General features: G+C 44.7%; 1 protein-coding gene across 7 annotated transcripts in view; it reads left to right on the top strand.

Annotated features, from left to right (window-relative positions):
- Window positions 1-22692, top strand: part of LOC126986309 (uncharacterized) — a 145956-nt gene that overhangs the window by 67303 nt on the left and 55961 nt on the right. For all 7 annotated transcript variants that reach the window (XM_050842292.1, XM_050842293.1, XM_050842287.1 and 4 more), the window contains exons 32-50: window positions 1487-1643; window positions 2374-2475; window positions 3987-4211; window positions 5053-5231; window positions 5675-5823; window positions 5932-6059; window positions 7413-7628; window positions 8523-8662; window positions 10344-10480; window positions 10689-10801; window positions 11491-11660; window positions 13449-13653; window positions 13775-13855; window positions 14148-14254; window positions 14897-15137; window positions 16734-16943; window positions 17502-17630; window positions 18211-18299; window positions 22207-22337. In XM_050842292.1, coding sequence (XP_050698249.1) covers window positions 1487-1643; window positions 2374-2475; window positions 3987-4211; window positions 5053-5231; window positions 5675-5823; window positions 5932-6059; window positions 7413-7628; window positions 8523-8662; window positions 10344-10480; window positions 10689-10801; window positions 11491-11660; window positions 13449-13653; window positions 13775-13855; window positions 14148-14254; window positions 14897-15137; window positions 16734-16943; window positions 17502-17630; window positions 18211-18299; window positions 22207-22337 — 2909 coding nt within the window. The remainder of the gene's footprint in view (window positions 1-1486; window positions 1644-2373; window positions 2476-3986; window positions 4212-5052; window positions 5232-5674; window positions 5824-5931; window positions 6060-7412; window positions 7629-8522; window positions 8663-10343; window positions 10481-10688; window positions 10802-11490; window positions 11661-13448; window positions 13654-13774; window positions 13856-14147; window positions 14255-14896; window positions 15138-16733; window positions 16944-17501; window positions 17631-18210; window positions 18300-22206; window positions 22338-22692) is intronic.

Below are 22692 nucleotides of genomic sequence, written 5' to 3' on the forward strand. Positions count from 1 at the left end.
AAAAAAAAAAAATCAAAGGAGGTGGCCAAGAGGGAGGTCAATTTCGGGAGGAGAGGTGTCCCCCCCCACCCACCTTCTTCTTCTTCCTCTCCTCACACACACACTGCCATATGACCAGTGAAGTTGCGGCTCCTTGATTTTAGTCTAATCAATCAATCCTCCCCTCACGGCACCATAATCTTTGCTGCCTTGCCCATAGTGACCTCTTCTTCTTCTTCTTCTTCTTCTTCTTCTTCCCCCCTCACAGCACCATGATCTCTGCTGCCTTGCCCATAGTGACCTCCCTTCCCCTTCCCTCTGACCCTCGCCCACCCCACATACAGCACCAAGATTTCTGCAGCCTTGCCCTTATTAAGACCTACCCTCCTTCACCCACACACAGCACCTTGATCTTTACCATAAAACCTTTTTTTTTTTTTACAAGACTGCAGCCAATGAATCCAATCCATCCAGTCCCTCCTCAGTGTAACATGACGCTGGAGACAGGGTTGGGGTGGGACTGGGCTGGTGTGTGAAAGGGGTGGGGGGCTGGGGAAGGGCTGAAGGAGTAGGTGGGGCAGTCACAGCATCGGGGGAAGGGGGTGCAGGAGGGGGAGGTGCAGCAGGGTTGGGAGGAGGATTCATGGAGCTCTGTGTGGGGGAAACTCCAGGCCTAACCTAACCTAACCTATGCTTTCTTCCCCCACATATTCCACCTCACCCCAGACCCACGCAATTTTTCATGAACTCAACAATCAGATCAGCTCTCAGAACGTTGATTTTGATTTCCATACTGACCCCTCTCCCCCTTCTCCTTTTCCCCCCCTCGCACCACCATGATCTCTGCTGCCTTGCCCATAGTGACCCCCTCTTCTTCTCCTTCTCCCCCCCTTACAGCACCATGATCTCTGCTGCCTTGCCCATAGTGACCCCCTCTTCTTCTCCTTCCCCTCCTCACAGCACCATGATCTCTGCTGCCTTGCCCATAGTGACCCCCTCTTCTTCTCCTTCTCCCCCCCTTACACCACCATGATCTCTGCTGCCTTGCCCATAGTGACCCCCTCTTCTTCTCCTTCTCCCCCCCTTACACCACCATGATCTCTGCTGCCTTGCCCATAGTGACCCCCTCTTCTTCTTCCCCCCTTACACCACCATGATCTCTGCTGCCTTGCCCATAGTGACCCCCTCTTCTTCTTCCCCCCTTCACAGCACCATGATCTCTGCTGCCTTGCCCATAATGACCCCCTCTTCTTCTTCTTCCCCTCCTCACAGCACCATGATCTCTGCTGCCTTGCCCATAGTGACCCCTCTTCTTCTTCCCCTCCTCACAGCACCATGATCTTTGCTGCCTTGCCCATAGTGACCCCTCTCCTTCTCCCCCCCTTACACCACCATGATCTCTGCTGCCTTGCCCATAGTGACCCCCTCTTCTTCTTCTCCCCCCCTTACACCACCATGATCTCTGCTGCCTTGCCCATAGTGACCTCTTCTCCTTCTCCCCTTACAGCACCATGATCTTCGCCTCCTTGCTGGGGCCGATGGTGGAGCTGTCACAGGAACCGACGGATGTGGGGCGCGCCGTCAACTACACTCTGATGATAACCAACGGATACCTGCGGCTGATACATTGGACGGTGGAGCTCTCCTTCGGCAACGTGAGGAAGGTGGGTGGTGGTAGTGGTGGTGGTTAGGGTGTTAGTAAATTGCTATAGTAGTTGTGGTCTTTTAATTATGATATTTTTTTGTGTGGTGTATATACGTATCAGTAAAGTAGTTATTTGATTTCACTTTCTATCGATATTTTATTTATTTTTTTTTTTTTTTCCGTCATTCATTTCGTCACCTTTTTTTTCATTCGTTTTGTATCCCATTTTTTTTTTTTTTCCATATCCATATTTTGTAACGTCTCGGCTAAGTTTGCAATGTTTTTCTATTTGTTTTTATTTGTTTTGTCTGGTATCATATTCATTTATTTATCCTTTCTCTCTTTTTTTTCTATTTTCTCTCCATTTTGTTTAGTATCATATTCATTTACTTATCTTTTCTCTCTTTCTCTATTTTCTCTCTCTATCATATTTTTTTTTCTATCTTCTCTTTCTCTATTTTCTCTCTATCATATTCTTTTTTCTATCTTCTCTTTCTCTATTTTCTCTCTTTATCACATTCTTTAATCTATCTTGTCTTTCTCTATTTTCTCTCTCTCTCATATTCTTTAATCTATCTTGTCTTTCTCTATTTTCTCTCTCTATCATATTCTTTAATCTATCTTCTCTTTCTCTATTTTCTCTCTATCACATTCTTTTATCTATCTTCTCTTTCTCTATTTTCTCTCTTCATTTTGTCTGGTATTATATTCACCCATTTATCTTTTCTCTCTCTCTTTCCCCCCCTTAGGCCTACATGCACAAGCCAATGGTCATTCATCTGCTGGACCTCCTCGAGAACTTGCCAGAGATTGCCGAGGAGTACGTCACCATCTTCACCGAGTACTCCTCAGTGAGTGTCAAGGACCTGTTTGTTCGTAGGGGTGAGCCTTGCCCAACCTAACCTAACCTGTGCGCCCTTCTCTCATAATCCATCTCACCCCAAACTCACACAATTATTCAGAAACTCGATAATCAGGTCAGCTTTAGGAATGTTTATATTGACCTGTGCGCCCTTCTCTCATAATCCACCTCACCCCAAACTCACACAATTATTCAGAAACTCGATAATCAGGTCAGCTTTAGGAATGTTTATATTGACCTGTGCACCCTTCTCTCATAATCCATCTCACCCCAAACTCACACAATTATTAAGAAACACGATAATCAGGTCAGCTTTAGGAATGTTTATATTGACCTGTGCACCCTTCTCTCATAATCCATCTCACCCCAAACTCACACAATTATTCAGAAACTCGATAATCAGGTCAGCTTTAGGAATGTTTATATTGACCTGTGCGCCCTTCTCTCATAATCCATCTCACCCCAAACTCACACAATTATTCAGAAACTCGATAATCAGGTCAGCTTTAGGAATGTTTATATTGACCTGTGCGCTCTTCTCTCATAATCCACCTCACCTCAAACTCACACAATTATTCAGAAACACGATAATCAGGTCAGCTTTAGGAATGTTTATATTGACCTGTGCGCCCTTCTCTCATAATCCACCTCACCCCAAACTCACACAATTATTCAGAAACTCGATAATCAGGTCAGCTTTAGGAATGTTTATATTGACCTGTGCACCCTTCTCTCATAATCCATCTCACCTCAAACTCACACAATTATTCAGAAACACGATAATCAGGTCAGCTTTAGGAATGTTTATATTGACCTGTGCACCCTTCTCTCATAATCCACCTCACCCCAAACTCACACAATTATTCAGAAACTCGATAATCAGGTCAGCTTTAGGAATGTTTATATTGACCTGTGCGCCCTTCTCTCATAATCCATCTCACCCCAAACTCACACAATTATTCAGAAACTCGATAATCAGGTCAGCTTTAGGAATGTTTATATTGACCTGTGCGCCCTTCTCTCATAAACCACCTCACCCCAAACTCACACAATTATTCAGAAACTCGATAATCAGGTCAGCTTTAGGAATGTTAGGTTAGGTTAGAGTAGGACAGGCTAGGCTAGGTTAGGTTAGGTTAGGTTAGGTTAGAGTAGGACAGGCTAGACTATGTTAGGTTAGGTTAGGTTAGGTTAGAGTAGGACAGGCTAGACTAGGTTAGGTTAGGTTAGGTTAAGTTAGGTTAGGTTAGGTTTGAGTAGGACAGGCTAGACTAGGTTAGGTTAGGTTAGGTTAGTTCAGAGTAGGACAGGCTAGGTTAGGTTAGGTTAGGACAGGCTAGACTAGGTCAGGTTAGGTTAGGTTAGTTCAGAGTAAGACAGGCTAGGTTAGGTTAGGTTAGGACAGGCTAGACTAGGTTAGGTTAGGTTACATTAGAGTAGGAGAGGCTAGTCTACGTTAGGTCAGGTTAGCCATCACTTATCTCATCACCTCATTCTCAGCTACAAGAGGTCATCAGCATCAGGACACTAGACCCCTGCATCTTCCACTTCACCCTGATGGAAAGGCTGAATGAAACGGAGATGCTTGTGGGCGGAGAAGGGGAAGGGCTGAGGCGGAGCAAGGGACGTCGCCTCCTGAACAACACCATCCACTTCCTCTGTGAGCCGGCGACGCGGAACCTTATCATGTACCAGCTCGAACCCGGCAGTGCCCCGGTCATCATGGTAAGGGTCGGGTGATGGGGGTTTAGATAAGGTCATGTTCTTAGAAGGAAACATTTTTTTTTTCTGATTTATTTTATTTATTTAGGTTCTCTTGTCATTTTTTTTTCCTCTTTCCATAAGTCCCAATTTTGTTGCATTTCTTATTAACCTTCTTGGTACTCCATTCTGGGTTCTGGGTTCTGGGGTACATGAGATTAACAAGGTTCTGGACCCCTTTTCTAATCTCATCACTAACCATCCTCTTCAATCCTTCTTTTCATTCTCCCTCACTCTCCCTTCTCTCACTTTCCTCATCCTCCATCCTTTTCAATCCTTCTTTTCATTCTCCCTCACTCTCCCTTCTATCACTTTCCTCATCCTCCATCCTTTTCAATCCTTCTTTTCATTCTCCCTCACTCTCCCTTCTATCACTTTCCTCATCCTCCATCCTTTTCAATCCTTCTTTTCATTCTCCCTCACTCTCCCTTCTATCACTTTCCTCATCCTCCATCCTTTTCAATCCTTCTTTTCATTCTCCTCCTCTCCCTTCTATCACTTTCCTCATCCTCCATCCTTTTCAATCCTTCTTTTCATTCTCCCTCACTCTCCTTCTATCACTTTCCTCATCCTCCATCCTTTTCAATCCTTCTTTTCATTCTCCCTCACTCTCCCTTCTATCACTTTCCTCATCCTCCATCCTTTTCAATCCTTCTTTTCATTCTCCCTCACTCTCCCTTCTATCACTTTCCTCATCCTCCATCCTTTCAACCCTTCCTGCATTCTCTCTCTCATTCTTCTTTTACCCTCCCTTCTCTCACTCCCCTTGTCAACCATCCTTTCTAACCCTTCCTTCCGTTCTCAGGGGCAGCGGATGGGAGTGGATGCAGCAACTCTGGCTCACCTGATAACCGAGACATGGATGGCTGTGGCGGATGTGTTGGAAGGGAGGCACGAAAGGGTGGTCTTCTCTCCTCCTCCCTGGCTGGATGAAGACCGCTGGGATGGTGTCAATTATCAGCTCCAGTACAGTATTGGGGGACGGTGAGTGTCTATTAATCTATTTATATTTACCTATTTCTGATTCTTCTCATGTCCATCAAATGTGAAAAGAACATCGTAGGAACATCAACTCTCTCTCTCGCTCTCTTCTCTTGTGTCCAGTTCCGTCACAAAAAGGGAAATTGAATGAGAAATAGAACATCTTAAAAACACCAACTCTCTCGCCTCCCTCATGTTCCCTTCCATCATTAAACTGGGAAGTCAAGTGAGAAACAGAACATCAACAGAACAGCATCTCTCTCTCTCTCTCTCTTCCCTCGTGTCCACTTCCGCCATAAAACCGGAATGCAAAATGAGAACAGATATCGGCGGAACACCAACTCTTCCGTCACGTCAACCTCCGACACAAAATACTAAAAAAAAACGATAAATGAAAAATCTGTTTAGCGACCAATTTTCTCCTCGTGTCTCCGTTCTCTGCACAGGCCGTTTGAATATATGCTCCTGGACGGGCTCTTCCTCGGCCTGTCCGCTGCCCAGACACACGTTTACGAGCCGTGGGTGTCGAGAGTCCTGCCGATAACCTCCAGTGCCGTGTATGGCCTCGCAACACGGCTGGCTGACAACATAGATGGTAAGTGATGTTTTTATATATACGGTAAAGGCAGATGAGACAGAAAATGGTGCAACTATAGAAGGATACTCACTCACTCAACCATGCAATTAATCCGTGGCCTTTCAGAGAGCACCGGGCGACTGGACCTGCTGGGGGTGGCGAAGGGGCTGGGTCGCATCGAGGACATAATCGCCGTCGTGTCCTCGAGGCTCCGCACGCACATCGCTCTGCTTATGTGGTTACCCGAGTCCACGGTGAGTGTGTGCGTGTGTGTGTGTGTGTGTGTGTGTGTGTGTTAAGGGGAAGAAAGGGAAGCCGAGTGGTGTTTGGTTTTCAGTATTAATTTTATTTTAGTTATTTTTTTTTTTTGTCTATGTTTTTTTGTGCATTTAGAAAGGGAAGAAAAAAGACCGAGTTGTTTGCCTTTTTTTTTTGGTATTGATGTTGATTTTTATTTTTTTTCTTAAGCCGAGTGGTGGTTGGCTTTCTGTATTAATTTTGTTTTAGTTTATTTTTTTTTTTTGTCTGTTTTTTTGTGCGTTTAGAAAGGGAAGAAAAAGAGACCGAGTTGTTTGCCTGTTTTTTTTGGTATTGATGTTGATTTTTTTTTTTTTCTTTTCTTTTTTTTCTTAAGCCGAGTGGTGGTTGGCTTTCTGTATTAATTTTGTTTTAGTTTATTTTTTTTGTCTATGTTTTTTTGTGCGTTTGGAAAGGGAAAAAAAAAGACTGAGCTGTTTGCCTTTTTTTGTATTGATGTTGATTGTTTTTGTTTTTGTTTTGTTTATGTTTATTTGTTTACTGGACTTGTCATTCATCTCTCCATTCATTCCTACTGTCATTTGTTTGTTGAGTCTTTTATTTACTCCCATTGTTATTCATGTATCTATTCCTACCATTATTCATTTCTTTATTCATATATTCGTCCTTAATGTTATTTGTTCATTCATTTCACATGCGTAGTGACAACAGGTTTTATTTGTTTTAATCTGCTAACTCCCTCACTTTTTTCTTCCCATCCTCAAACAAACACACACACACACACACACACACACACACACACACACACACCATCCTTCTCCTCTTCCTCCTCCTCCTCAAACATTTCCCTTCAACCAAATTCCTCTTCCTCCTCCTCACTTTTTCCTTCTCATCCTCACACACACACACACACACACACACACACACACACACACACACACACACACCATCCTCCTCCTCCTCCTCCTCAAACATTTCCCTTCAACCAAATTCCTCTTCCTCCTCCTCACTTTTTCCTTCTCATCCTCACACACACACACACACACACACACACACACACACACACACACACACACACACACCATCCTTCTCCTCTTCCTCCTCCTCCTCAAACATTTCCCTTCAACCAAATTCCTCTTCCTCCTCCTCACTTTTTCCTTCTCATCCTCACACACACACACACACACACACACACACACACACACACACACACACACACACACACACACACACACACACACACACACCATCCTCCTCCTCCCCCTCCTCCTCCTCAAACACTTCCCTCCAACCAAATTTCACTTCACACGCACACAATTGTAAATAAAAATAATGAACCTCTTCCGCAGGGTCTGTGGAGATTCGTACGAGGTGACCACATGGGGGAGATATACGAGGAGCTGTGTTCAGAGGGCCCGGAGCACCTGTTCTTGTACCCCAACCTCCCGCAGCAGGATTGGGACGATGTGCAGTACCTCCTCTGCAACCTGTCTCGTTTCACATTGCCGGAGCTGGATAGGGACTTGCAGCCGCTCCTGAATCTCTCTATGGTTATGGATGGTCAGGTAACGGTCGATCGGTTCAGTTGTTTTTGTGTAGGAGTGTCTCGGTATTCCCACCAACTCCCTTCCCTGAAAAAGCAACACAACATCTAAGTAACGCAAGCTTCTCTTCCGTCATGTCCCCCTTCTATGTCCCTACTATATCCCCTCCCTCTACACCCCCTTCTCATCCCTACAGGAGGTGGACGTTATCATTCATTGTCATAAAGTAGGAAAACTAAATGAAAAAGCAACACAAAAACATCTAAGCAACACAAGCTTCTCTTCCGTCATCTCCCCCTTCTACGTCCCTTCTATATCCCCTCCCTCTACACCCCCTTCTCTTCCCTACAGGAGGTGGATGCTACCATTAGGAAAACTAAATGAAAAAGCAACATAAAAACATCTAAGTAACACAAGCTTCTCTTCCGTCATATCCCCCTTCTACGACCCTTCTATATCCCCTCCCTCTACACCCCCTTCTCTTCCCTACAGGAGGTGGACGCTACCATTAGGAAAACTAAATGAAAAAGCAACACAAAAACATCTAAATAACACAAGCTTCTCTTCCGTCATATCCCCCTTCTACGTCCCTTCTATATCCCCTCCCTCTACACCCCCTTCTCTTCCCTACAGGAGGTGGACGCTACCATTAGGAAAACTAAATGAAAAAGCAACACAAAAACATCTAAATAACACAAGCTTCTCTTCCGTCATCTCCCCCTTCTACGACCCTTCTATATCCCCTCCCTCTACACCCCCTTCTCTTCCCTGCAGGAGGTGGACGCTACCATTAGGAAAACCAAATGAAAAAGCAACACAAAAACATCTAAATAACACAAGCTTCTCTTCCTTCATCTCCCCCTTCTACGTCCCTTCTATATCCCCTCCCTCTACACCCCCTTCTCTTCCCTGCAGGAGGTGGACTTTACCAGGGTGAGGGATGCCGTGGGGGAGCTGATGTCCAAGCTTCGTTACCTCAACCCACACCAGTTCACCGACCCCTTCATCAACAACGACTACATAGACTTGCAGGCAGGACTCACCCCGGCACAGAGGTGAGGCTCCAGACCAAAGTTGCCAGATTGTCTTACTCAGCCTCTTATATTTACCGACTTCCGACCCAAAAACTGTCTCGTGGACCCCAATGAGGAGATTCACTTATAATTATCGTTAAAATAGTTAATTCCTGATGTTTCTTGGCAATAGTTAGGCGTCAGAAACCGTTAAATACTATGGTCTGAGTACGACAATCTGGCAATGGTGCTCCAGACTAAGGTTTGAAGACTCGAGGGAACGGCACTCACACAGGAAGGGATGTCATGTTAGCCCCTTCAACACGAGGATCCGTATACTGCATCCTCGCTCGCTTTAGCCAATATACAAGTTATTTTATCTATATATTTATGCTTACATCTCAAAATTATGATGTTTCTTTATGTGCACCATTTAATTCTGCATGTTTTCATATACAGTACATGATGATTATGCTGAGTTTATGGCTGAAAACTTGTTATATTCAATAGCGACATTTGAAATTTGGTGCGCGCGGCGATTCCGGATACGGCGCGGGGCTCTGTTCTGGGCCAGCTGTAGTGAAGGGGTTAAGTTTAGAATACCTTTGCATGTTATGTGCGTGTAAAGTCCATTCCGCTTACCATGGTGTTCTTTATTGTCTCTTCTGTGGCTTGTGTGTGCGTGGGTAGAAAGGGAAAAAAAGTAACTGGGTGGTGTTCGGCTTTTTGTATTGATGTTGATTGTTTTTTTGTTTTGTTTTGTTTCTTCGTTTTGTTTCTCTATTTGCTGTGTCATATGAGGCTAAGGTCCCTTCCCTTCTTGCTACACTGTTTTTATCATCTCTGTTGTGGGTTATGGATCAGGACTGTGGGTCGCTTTCACACAGCGTTATAGATTAGTATCTCATCGCATTGTATTATTATATTTTTTTTGACCAATAGCAAAAAACTCATAGAACTTATCAATAATAGGGAGTTTTTACTTAACCAATTTTTTATCATCATTTTGTGTGCGATACGAGAGTTTGGGAGCAAAAGGATGAATACAATGGGTGAATCTGATAAATCTGTGACCCATCGCATCATCGCATATGTATTGTCGTTTTTTTTGACCACTAAGCAAAAGTTTTCAGCCTCATCAAATAACAGGAGTTTTTTAATAAACTTAACTAATTTTTATCGTCATTTGTGTAGGTACGAGAGTTTGAGGCTTAAAAAGGATGAATACAATGGGGTGAATACGATAATCTGGCAACCCTGCTTTCACAGTTGTTTTGTTTGTTTAGATCGTTACCAATGGCGGAGATCGACGCTATATAGTTTTCCACGTGAAACTGGCCTTTGGGGCGGTGGCGGCTGCAGAGGAAACGAGAGGTGTTGAGAGTGTGTGGCAAGGTGCGGGGCTAGGCTAGGCTAACCCCACAGCCGCCACTACCCCATCGCCCAGTTGTACGTGGAAATGCCATAGTAGCGATAACAGCCATTGGTAACGATCAAAACAAACAAAATGACTGAAAGCGACCCTATCATCATCAGGGTATCAGGACACCTCTCCTCCCGAAACTGACCTATCTTTCGGCCACCTCTTTGGATTCTTTTTGGGAGCAGCGAGTAGCGGGCTTTTTTTTATTAATGTTTACTTTTTTGTGCCCTTGAGCTGTCTCCTTTGCTGTAAAAAAAAAAAAAAAATAAGAACTGTGCTAAGACATTTCCCCCTCCCCAGGTTTGTGTATGGCTTGTTTACTCCGCTGACGTGGCTGTACCGCCTTGTTCTGGAGGGCGGGACAGTTGACTCGGAATACCTCAGGGCCATCTACCTCGTCCAGGCCACAGCGTTCCTACAGCCCATCACCGAGGAGGGTAAGAGTCATATTTTTAAACATTTTGTCGCACAAGCACACAAGGCTTTCGTAGGAGACAGAGAAAGATGGAGAAAAGAGAAGGAAAGGAAATAACATGGAACAAAGGAAGGAAGAAAGGAAGGAAAAAATGATGCTTGAAAAAAGAAAGAATAAAGTGATTTGGGTAGACATTATAAATTCAGACACCTTCTTCTCACGCCTTCCAGATGCGCCGAGCCTTTTACAGCGACTGGTGGAGCCCGACATGTTTGTGGAGATGATGAGGGAGTACCAGGACGTCTACGTGGCCATGCAGGATACAGCGGAGGAGGACCTGAAGGTGTGTATCTTGTCACATCAGCGTTGTCAAATTATCGTACTCATCGCATTGCATTGTCGTACTTTCTGACTGATAACTATAGCAGAAAACACAAAAAACATCAACAAATAACAGTTTTAACGCTAACTTTAACCCGGTAGCAGCGATGGGCCAAATTTGTGGCTTTACCGTGTAGCAGCGAAGGGCCAAATTTGTGGCTTTACAGTGTAGCAGCGACAGGCCAAATTTGTGGCTTTACAGTGTAGCAGCGATGGGCCAAATTTGTGGCTTTACAGTGTAGCAGCGATGGGCCAAATTTGTGGCTTTACAGTGTAGCAGCGATGGGCCAAATTTGTGGCTTTACAGTGTAGCAGCGATGGGCCAAATTTGTGGCTTTACCGTGTAGCAGCGACAGGCCAAATTTGTGGCTTTACCGTGTAGCAGCGACGGGCCAAATTTGTGCCATGATATAAACCCCCCAAAATAGATGATACATAAACTGATCAGAAATGCTTTGATACGTATTATGAAATGGTTTGTGTGAGGGGTGATTTTTTCTCATTTTTCTCGCTTGGAGGGACCATAAAGAAACATGATCCCTGCTTCTACCGGGTTAAGCATTCCAAGTACTTATATTCACATGTAAAAACTGTACTTCTTCGTGTCATTAAAGCACATTCCCTTCCTCCCTTCCTACAAACTCACCACAGTTCGAAAACGGATCAACGTACAGCCAAGTCTACAGCGAGATGCGGGCGACCCTTCTGAAGCTGACATACGCCTTGGAGCGGTCCTCGGAGCTGGGGATGACCTTCAACGGGGCACTGCAATCCGTCCTGCACACAGCATTCTGGCAAGGGGACGAGGTTATCCGGACAGCGTGAGTACAAGACGAGTGCTGTTTATATGAGTAGGGGACCAGTGCTGTTGATGAGTAGGCAACGAGTCTGCTTGTGAATAGGGATGAGTGCTGTTTATGAGTAGGGTTGAGTGCTGTTTATTAGTGAGTAGGGGTCAAGTGCTGTTTATGAGTGGGTGACGAGTCTGCTTGTGAATAGGGATGAGTGCTGTTTATGAGTAGGGTTGAGTGCTGTTTATGAGTAGGGGACCAGTGCTGTTTATGAGTAGGGTTGAGTGCTGTTTATTAGTTTATTAGTGAGTAGGGGACCAGTGCTGTTTATGAGTAGGGGACCAGTGCTGTTTATGAGTAGGGGACCAGTGCTGTTTATGAGTGGGGGGCAAGTGCTGTTTATGAGTGGGGGGCAAGTGCTGTTTATGAGTGGGGGGCAAGTGCTGTTTATGAGTGGGGTCAACTGCTGTTTATGAGTGGTGGCAAGTGCTGTTTATGAGTGGGGGGCAAGTGCTGTTTATGAGTGGGGGGCAAGTGCTGTTTATGAGTGGGGGGCAAGTGCTGTTTATGAGTGGGGGGCAAGTGCTGTTTATGAGTGGGGGGCAAGTGCTGTTTATGAGTGGGGGGCAAGTGCTGTTTATGAGTGGGGGGCAAGTGCTGTTTATGAGTGGGGTCAAGTGCTGTTTATGAGTGGGGTCAAGTGCTGTTTATCACTTTCATTTTCACTTTCTTTCTATCCCTCTCCATTCTCTCATTTTCTATTTCCTCACTTTCTTCTCATCATTTTCCTTCCCTTTCTTTCCTTCATCTTTTCCTCATCTTCTTTCTGTCATTCTCCTTTCCCTTCTCTCATTTCCTCACTCTCTTCTAATCATTTTCCTTCCCTTTCTTTCCTTCATCTTTTCCTCATCTTTCTGTCATTCTCCTTTCCCTTCTCTCATTTCCTCACTTTTCTAATCATTTTCCTTCCCTTTCTTTCCTTCATCTTTTCCTCATCTTCTTTCTATCATTCTCCTTTCCCTTCTCTCATTTCCTCACTCTCTTCTAATCATTTTCCTCCCCTTTCTTTCCTTCATCTTTTCCTCATCTTCTTTCTGTCATTCTCCTTTCCCTTCTCTCATTTCCTCACTGTTTTCTAATCATTTTCCTTCCCTTTCTTTCCTTCATCTTTTCCTCATCTTCTTTCTGTCATTCTACTTTCCCTTCTCTCATTTCCTCACTCTCTTCTAATCATTTTCCTTCCCTTTCTTTCCTTCATCTTTTCCTCATCTTCTTTATCATTCTCCTTTCCCTTCTCTCATTTCCTCACTCTCTTCTAATCATTTTCCTTCTCCTTCTTTCAGCGTTTTCCTCTTCATTCTCTCATTTCATATTTCCTCACTCGCTTCTAATCATTTTCCTTCTCCTTCTTTCATTGTTTTCCTCTTCATTCTCTCATTTCATATTTCCTCACTCGCTTCTAATCATTTTCCTTCTCCTTCTTTCATCGTTTTCCTCTTCATTCTCTCATTTCATATTTCCTCACTCGCTTCTAATCATTTTCCTTCTCCTTCTTTCATCGTTTTCCTCTTCATTCTCTCATTTCATATTTCCTCACTCGCTTCTAATCATTTTCCTTCTCCTTCTTTATCATTTTCCTCTTCATTCTCTCATTTCATATTTCCTCACTCGCTTCTAATCATTTTCCTTCCTCTTCTTACTTTTTATCATCGTCCCTTCCATTCCTTCATCATATCCTCTCACACACTCTAATCATCACACTCTTTCCCATTCTCTCCGTTAACGATCATAACATTGCCCATCTCACATCCCCAACAGGTCGCTTCCGGTCTGCAACGATAGGTGGAACAAACACGAGGTGGAGGAGGAGTGGGTGAGGGTCGGACAGGGGCTGCAGATGGCGTGGAGGCAGCTTGGGAGAGTGGATGAGCATGTGGACTTGATGTGTGAAGCCCCAACCACCAGCCTCACCCATATCCTGAGGAGCCTGTGGGAAGACCTTGGCTGGAAGGAAGAGTTGAAGGTAAGGGGAAGGAGGAGGAGGAGGAAGGAGGAGAAGAGTTGAAGTTAAAAAAAACAAATCGTGGGTAAATCACGGAGTTCTACCAAGGTTGCCGAGAGGGTAATGCTGTTTCCGCTTCCAGTCGGCTGTCACCGGATGGCAGGGGAACACCACCACGACCTGTCACGACCTGATGGAGACCGGGAGACTCACGTACAAGCGGGTGAGTGGCCTCCTCCTCTGTTGCCGGTCCATAGCCATTTCTTTCGTGATCTTCAGCCTCATATCATCCTCCACCACCTGTCGCGTTTAAACTAACATAATCATCTTTTTATTCACTTTCTAAACCTAAATGCGTGATTGAAAATGGGAAGGAGGAGAATAATGAAAGGGAGCAGTTAATCTCTAAGTAAACAGGATATTTTTCATAAAGGACGAAGCTTTTAAGAGGGAAAAATCTGAAACATTATCTAACCATGCATTACTCCTAAGGGACTTTTTCCACCCCTCTACAGTTCCTGCTGGTGGTTCGTCGCTACCTGGGGAGTGGGCCGGCCAGGACACATTTCCTTAGCTGCCTGGACGATGCTGTACACTCCGCCGCTGGACAACAACTCTTGGGGTAAGGCGACACACTTACTGCAAGCTCTCCCTTCCTCGGCCATTCCCTTCAGATCGGTTCCAATAATATCAATCAGATCCTGTTGCCATTTACTACAAGCCTTCCATTTCTAGACCATTTCCTTAACCCCTTGACTGTGAATTTCCTATAAGAAGACATCACCAAGCTACAGAAATGTCACTGTTCTTATGTTCTATGCCCAATGTTCTTAATTCTTTGTAGGGGGCTTTGTGGTGCAGTGGTTAGCACACTCGGCTCACAACCGAGAGAGCCCGGGTTCGATTCCCGGGCGGAGTGGAAAAAAATGGGCGGGTTTTCCGATACCCTACGCCCCTGTCCACCCAGCAGTGAATGGGTACCAGGTATTAATCGGGGGTTGTGTCCTATCTCCTGGGCTCTGTTCCCTTCTCCTATAATTCCTTCCCCCTCCTGTCTCTCTCCAGCATATGACCACAGATGTTGCGCCGACTAAACGAAACTTTCCTACTTTTTATTTTGTGTTCTTATGTCCTTGTGTTCTTCTGTTCTTATGTTCTTACGTGTTTCTTCTCATCATTTTCCTTCCCTTTCTTTCCTTCATCTTTTCCTCATCTTCTTTCTATCCTTGTGTTCTTCTGTTCTTATGTTCTTACGTGTTTCCAGACTCTTGGTAGCCGCTGGGGATGTCGTCAAGTCCCTCACCAACAACGAAAACTTCTCAGAGGAGTTCACGGCCTTCCTCGACGCCCTTCCTCACATGGCCCGGACCCTGAAGATGCTGGGCTCACGGGTGGCTGTCATGGTGCCCCTGGAGGAGGTGCTGGGTAGGGGGTACGGCGCCAACCTCAACCTGACCGAACAAGAACTGAACGCGACGAGGCATCTCCTGGTTGACTTGAACAGGGTGAGTTTTTTTGTTTTTTTTACAGCAAAGGAGTCAATTCAAGGGCATAAAAAAAAAGAAACATGAAAAAAAAAAAGAGTTAGAGGAGTGGCCGAAAGATAGGTCAATTTCGGGAGGAGATTTCGGGAGTGATTGAGTTGATGTTTGTTGTGTCGTGTAGCTGAGGTGTACGCATTGTTCGGTGGCAGAGTGGTCGGCGGACAGGCGTGGTGAGTCTGTGGTCCTAGGTTTGAGCCCCACGGAAACACGCAAATTTTTCAAACCATCCTCGAGAAATATGAAAAAAATGGCCGACTAACCGGGAAAAAGGAAAATTGTAAAGATAACTGCGTAAAAAAGGAAATAAAGAAGACAACTAACTGGGGAAAAGGAAAATTGAGGAGACAACTAACTGGAAAGAGAGGAAAAAATGACTGACTGACTGGGAGAAAGGAAAATTGAGGAGATGGAAGAAGAAGAAGAAAAAGACTGAAAAAAGGAAATTGAGGAGACAACTAACTGGAAAGAGAGGAAAAAAATGACTGACTAACTGGGAGAAAGGAAAATTGAGGAGATGGAAGAAGAAGAAAAAGACTGAAAAAGGAAAATTGAGAAGACAACTAACTGGGGAAAGAGGAAAGAATGACTGACTAACTGGGAAAGAGGAAAATTTTGAGAAGACAACTAACTGGAAAGAGAGGAAAAAAATGACTGACTAACTGGGAGAAAGGAAAATTGAGGAGATGGAAGAAGAAGAAAAAGACTGAAAAAGGAAAATTGAGAAGACAACTAACTGGGGAAAGAGGAAAGAATGACTGACTAACTGGGAAAGAGGAAAATTTTGAGAAGACAACTAACCGGAAAGAGAGGAAAAAATGACTGACTAACTGGGAGAAAGGAAAATTGAGGAGATGGAAGAAGAAAAAGACTGAAAAAGGAAATTGAGAAGACAACTAACTGGGGAAAGAGGAAAGAATGACTGACTGACTGGAAAAGAGGAAAATTTTGAGAAGACAACTAACTGGGAAAAGAGAAAAGAATGACTGACTAACTGGAAAAGAGGAAAATTTTGAGAAGACAACTAACTGGGAAAAGAGGAAAGAATGACTGACTAACTGGAAAAGAGGAAAATTTTGAGAAGACAACTAACAGGGAAAAGAGAAAAGAATGACTGACTAACTGGGGAAAAGGAAAATTAAGAAGACAACTAACTGGGAAAAGAGGAAAGAATGACTGACTAACTGGAAAAGAGGAAAATTTTGAGAAGACAACTAACTGGGAAAAGAGGAAAGAATGACTGACTAACTGGGAAAAAGGAAAATTGAGAAGATGAAAGAAGAAGACTGAAAAAAGAAAATTAAGAAAACAACTAACTGGGAAAGCAGAAAAGAGTGGCTGATTAGTGGAGTGTTTCCCATGTGGTATTGGTGTGCTGGATTTCCCCTCCCAAGATGCAGGACTTTACATTTTTCTTCATTGAACTATAGCAACCACTTTTTATTCCATTCCTGTAGCTTGGTGATGTCTTCTTGTAGGAAATCCACGGTCAAGGGTTTAAAAGCCTTATCATTTCCCACCATTATAACATACACTAACAGACTCTTTTGTACACTTCAGGTTTACCCCGGAGATGCAGAGAGGCTGGCAACACTCAGCAAGACTCTGGATGGGATGCAGAAGTGGCTGAAGGTGAAGGAGGGGGCGGGAACAGACTCCGAGGGGAAAACGCCCTTGGAAGTCCTGCACGAGATGGCCGAGACGAAGGGAGCGAAGGCCTTTGCTGAGGACCTCCTGGAGAACGTCAATTACTCCTATCTTCTGACGGAGGTGAGGAAAGACGAGGGAATTGTTAACCCGGTAACAGCGACGGGGCAAATTTGTGGCTTTACCGTGTACCAGCGACGGGCCAAATTTGTGGCTTTACCGTGTACCAGCGACGGGCCAAATTTGTGGCTTTACCGTGTACCAGCGTTGGGCCAGATTTGTGCCATGATATAAACCCCCAAAAAATAGATGATACATAAACTGATCACAAATTCGTTGATATATATTATGAAATGGTTTGTGTGAGTGATGATTGTTTCTCATTTTTCTTCCTTAGAGGGGCCTTTAAGAAACATGATCCCCGCTGCTACTGGGTTAAAGAGTGACGCATGATTGAAATATTTCCTTGATGATTTTAGACGACGAAACCCTTGTCATGTATCTTTGCTTGGGCGCCAGAATGTTTAAGAATACAGCCTCGTATGTCCTTAAAACACACATAAAAACACAAATAGAGGAGTTACCAATCACAAAAAAAGAAGGAAAACAGATCAAAACAAACATAAGGAAAAAATAAATAGAATAGTTATCGATAATCTCTCCATTCTCTGTTGTTCCCAGGCGGATAACATGCGGATCGAGGCTGTGCTCTCCCTGGCCTGGCTGGACTCGCTCATCTCAAACTTCCGACTCGCCCTGGAGAGTCTGACGGCCCTGAGTCGCTCTGGTACCATCATGGACTTGGAGAAGGTAAAGAAAACAAACGGAAAGATTTTTTTTTAGTTTTCCGCCTTTTTTTTAATGTTTGACGGAGTGATAGAAAGAGGAGATGAAAAACGGGAGAAGAAGAGAGTGTGGGAAGCAGGGAAAGTGTGGAAGAGAAAGAAGAGAAAGAGGGAAAAAAAGTGAAAAAATTAGAAGCAGAGAAGTGAAAGAAAAGAAAGAGGAGATGAAAAACGGGAGAAGAAGAGAGTGTGGGAAGCAGGGAAAGTGTGGAAGAGAAAGAAGAGAAAGAGGAAAAAAAAGTGAAAAAATTAGAAGCAGAGAAGTGAAAGAAAAGAAAGAGGAGATGAAAAACGGGAGAAGAAGAGAGTGTGGGAAGCAGGGAAAGTGTGGAAGAGAAAGAAGAGAAAGAGGAAAAAAAAGTGAAAAAATTAGAAGCAGAGAAGTGAAAGAAAAGAAAGAGGAGATGAAAAACGTGAAAAGAAGAGAGTGTGGGAAGCAGGGAGAGAATGATAGAGAGGGAGAGAGTGGGAAGAAGATCAGAGAAAGGAGTTAGACCCAGCTGAAAAAATATTAACAGCAATAACATTTCTTCTTTTCCTTTCAGCTCATTAGCGGAGAGAAGGACCCCGTGTCTTTCCTGTCAAGTTCAGTCGAGTTTATCCACATGGACCAGTGGAGCGACCTGGCGCGGAGGTAAGGGAGACAGACATTTTAATCATTTGTTTATTTATTTTGTGGCACGGGAAACAGATTGAAATATGAAGACTTGTTTGCACTTTTCTTAGTCTGTGTTTCTTTACTAAATGCTGAAAAAGTTACTAGTGCAATTGTCACATCTATTCTTTAACCCATTCACTGGTATTAACTTTGTAGCAATCTTTCTTATTCTGTATTTCCTTCTTCCCTCAAGACTTCAATTCTTTTATGAGGAAGGATCACATTGCCTCCTCCTATTTGTCAGTCACTTGGGAATGGCTCAGTGGGGGTGTTGCAAGCTGTGGGGTAATTTTCGGGGCTTCTGTGGCTCAGTGGGGGAGTGTTGCAGCTAATGGGTTATCTAATCTTGTGTTTCTGTGGCTCATTGGGGGAGTGCTGTAGCTAATGGGTTATCTAATCTGGTGTTTCTGTGGCTCAGTGGGGGAGTGTTGCAGCTAATGGGTTATCTAATCTTGTGTTTCTGTGGCTCATTGGGGGAGTGTTGTGGCTAATGGGTTATCTAATGACTGGTGTTTCTGTGGCTCAGTGGGGGAGTGTTGCGGCTAATGGGTTATTTAATCTTGTGTTTCTGTGGCTCAGTGGGGGAGTGTTGCAGCTAATGGGTTATCTAATCTTGTGTTTCTGTGGCTCATTGGGGGAGTGTTGTGGCTAATGGGTTATCTAATGACTGGTGTTTCTGTGGCTCAGTGGGGGAGTGTTGCGGCTAATGGGTTATTTAATCTTGTGTTTCTGTGGCTCAGTGGGGGAGTGTTGTAGCTAATGGGTTATCTAATGACTGGTGTTTCTGTGGCTCAGTGGGGGAGTGTTGCGGCTAATGGGTTATTTAATCTTGTGTTTCTGTGGCTCAGTGGGGGAGTGTTGTAGCTAATGGGTTATGTAATGACTGGTGTTTCTGTGGCTCAGTGGGGGAGTGTTGCAGCTAATGGGTTATCTAATGACTGGTGTTTCTGTGGCTCAGTGGGGGAGTGTTGCAGCTAATGGGTTATGTAATGACTGGTGTTTCTGTGGCTCAGTGGGGGAGTGTTGCAGCTAATGGGTTATCTAATGACTGGTGTTTCTGTGGCTCAGTGGGGGAGTGTTGCAGCTAATGGGTTACCTAATGACTGGTGTTTCTGTGGCTCAGTGGGGGAGTGTTCCAGCTAATGGGTTATCTAATGACTGGTGTTTCTGTGGCTCAGTGGGGGAGTGTTGCAGCTAATGGGTTATCTAATGACTGGTGTTTCTGTGGCTCAGTGGGGGAGTGTTGCAGCTAATGGGTTATGTAATGACTGGTGTTTCTGTGGCTCAGTGGGGGAGTGTTCCAGCTAATGGGTTATGTAATGACTGGTGTTTCTGTGGCTCAGTGGGGGAGTGTTGCAGCTAATGGGTTATCTAATGACTGGTGTTTCTGTGGCTCAGTGGGGGAGTGTTGCAGCTAATGGGTTATGTAATGACTGGTGTTTCTGTGGCTCAGTGGGGGAGTGTTGTAGCTAATGGGTTATCTAATGACTGGTGTTTCTGTGGCTCAGTGGGGGAGTGTTGCAGCTAATGGGTTATCTAATCTTGTGTTTCTGTGGCTCAGTGGGGGAGTGTTGCAGCTAATGGGTTATCTAATGACTGGTGTTTCTGTGGCTCAGTGGGGGAGTGTTGCAGCTAATGGGTTATCTAATGACTGGTGTTTCTGTGGCTCAGTGGGGGAGTGTTCCAGCTAATGGGTTATCTAATCTTGTGTTTCTGTGGCTCAGTGGGGGAGTGTTGCGGCTAATGGGTTATCTAATGACTGGTGTTTCTGTGGCTCAGTGGGGGAGTGTTGCAGCTAATGGGTTATCTAATGACTGGTGTTTCTGTGGCTCAGTGGGGGAGTGTTGCAGCTAATGGGTTATCTAATCTTGTGTTTCTGTGGCTCAGTGGGAGAGTGTTGCAGCTAATGGGTTATCTAATGACTGGTGTTTCTGTGGCTCAGTGGGGGAGTGTTGCAGCTAATGGGTTATCTAATCTTGTGTTTCTGTGGCTCATTGAGGGAGTGTTGCAGCTAATGGGTTATCTAATGACTGGTGTTTCTGTGGCTCAGTGGGGGAGTGTTGCAGCTAATGGGTTATCTAATGACTGGTGTTTCTGTGGCTCAGTGGGGAGTGTTAGCTAATGGGTTATCTCTTCTTGTGTTTCTGGGGCTCAGTGGGGGAGTGTTGTAGCTAATGGGTTATCTAATCTTGTGTTTCTGTGGCTCAGTGGGGGAGTGTTGTAGCTAATGGGTTATCTAATGACTGGTGTTTCTGTGGCTCAGTGGGGGAGTGTTGCAGCTAATGGGTTATCTAATGACTGGTGTTTCTGTGGCTCAGTGGGGGAGTGTTGCAGCTAATGGGTTATCTAATGACTGGTGTTTCTGTGGCTCAGTGGGGGAGTGTTGCAGCTAATGGGTTATCTAATCTTGTGTTTCTGTGGCTCATTGAGGGAGTGTTGCAGCTAATGGGTTATCTAATGACTGGTGTTTCTGTGGCTCAGTGGGGGAGTGTTGCAGCTAATGGGTTATCTAATCTTGTGTTTCTGTGGCTCAGTGGGGGAGTGTTGCAGCTAATGGGTTATCTAATCTTGTGTTTCTGTGGCTCAGTGGGGGAGTGTTGCAGCTAATGGGTTATCTAATGACTGGTGTTTCTGTGGCTCAGTGGGGGAGTGTTGCAGCTAATGGGTTATCTAATCTTGTGTTTCTGTGGCTCAGTGGGGGAGTGTTCCAGCTAATGGGTTATCTAATGACTGGTGTTTCTGTGGCTCAGTGGGGGAGTGTTGCAGCTAATGGGTTATCTAATGACTGGTGTTTCTGTGGCTCAGTGGGGGAGTGTTGCAGCTAATGGGTTATCTAATCTTGTGTTTCTGTGGCTCAGTGGGGGAGTGTTGTAGCTAATGGGTTATCTAATGACTGGTGTTTCTGTGGCTCAGTGGGGGAGTTTTCCAGCTAATGGGTTATCTAATGACTGGTGTTTCTGTGGCTCAGTGGGGGAGTGTTGCAGCTAATGGGTTATCTAATGACTGGTGTTTCTGTGGCTCAGTGGGGGAGTGTTGCAGCTAATGGGTTATCTAATGACTGGTGTTTCTGTGGCTCAGTGGGGGAGTTTTCCAGCTAATGGGTTATCTAATGACTGGTGTTTCTGTGGCTCAGTGGGGGAGTGTTGCAGCTAATGGGTTATCTAATGACTGGTGTTTCTGTGGCTCAGTGGGGGAGTGTTCCAGCTAATGGGTTATCTAATGACTGGTGTTTCTGTGGCTCAGTGGGGGAGTGTTGCAGCTAATGGGTTATCTAATGACTGGTGTTTCTGTGGCTCAGTGGGGGAGTTTTCCAGCTAATGGGTTATCTAATGACTGGTGTTTCTGTGGCTCATTGGGAGAGTGTTGTAGCTAATGGGTTACCTAATCTTGTGTTTCTGTGGCTCAGTGGGGGAGTTTTCCAGCTAATGGGTTATCTAATGACTGGTGTTTCTGTGGCTCAGTGGGAGAGTGTTGTAGCTAATGGGTTACCTAATCTTGTGTTTCTGTGGCTCAGTGGGAGAGTGTTGTAGCTAAGGGGTTATCTAATCTTGTGTTTCTGTGGCTCAGTGGGAGAGTGTTGCAGCTAATGGGTTACCTAATCTTGTGTTTCTGTGGCTCATTGGGAGAGTGTTGTAGCTAATGGGTTACCTAATCTTGTGTTTCTGTGGCTCATTGGGAGAGTGTTGTAGCTAATGGGTTACCTAATCTTGTGTTTCTGTGGCTCATTGGGAGAGTGTTGTAGCTAATGGGTTACCTAATCTTGTGTTTCTGTGGCTCATTGGGAGAGTGTTGTAGCTAATGGGTTACCTAATCTTGTGTTTCTGTGGCTCAGTGGGAGAGTGTTGTAGCTAATGGGTTATCTAATCTTGTGTTTCTGTGGCAGCTTTGAGGGGCTGCTAGCGGAAGGCATCCCCCTCCTGACGGGGTCCCAGCTCAGTGAGGACCTGCAGAAGGTGATCGATGGCGTTAAGGGCCTGCTGGAGGTGCGGGACATGGGGCTGCTGGACCTGACTGGTGGGTAGTGTTTGTGCTTGTTGAGGTGGACAATTTTTGTTTTGTTGTGTTTGTTTTACAGCAAAGGAGGAAGCTCAGGGCCAAAATCAAGGTGCAGAAAGAAAAGGCCACTACAGTCATCCCTCAAATAGTACAGTTTCCAATAGTTCAGTTTCGGTTTTATACGGATTGTCTGGAAGATCTTTTTAGGATTTTTAAATTTCCTGCTCGTCAGGAAATTCAAAAATCCTAAAAAAATCTTCTATGAAAATCCACATAAAACCGAAACCGAACTATTGGAAACCGTACTATTTGAGGGACGACTGTATGTATAAAAGTTTGTTGATAAAAGTTCAACCGCACCAGAAAATTCCAT

The sequence above is a fragment of the Eriocheir sinensis genome, chromosome 61, assembly GCF_024679095.1.
Source record: "Eriocheir sinensis breed Jianghai 21 chromosome 61, ASM2467909v1, whole genome shotgun sequence".
NCBI classification, from domain to species: Eukaryota; Metazoa; Arthropoda; class Malacostraca; order Decapoda; family Varunidae; genus Eriocheir; species Eriocheir sinensis.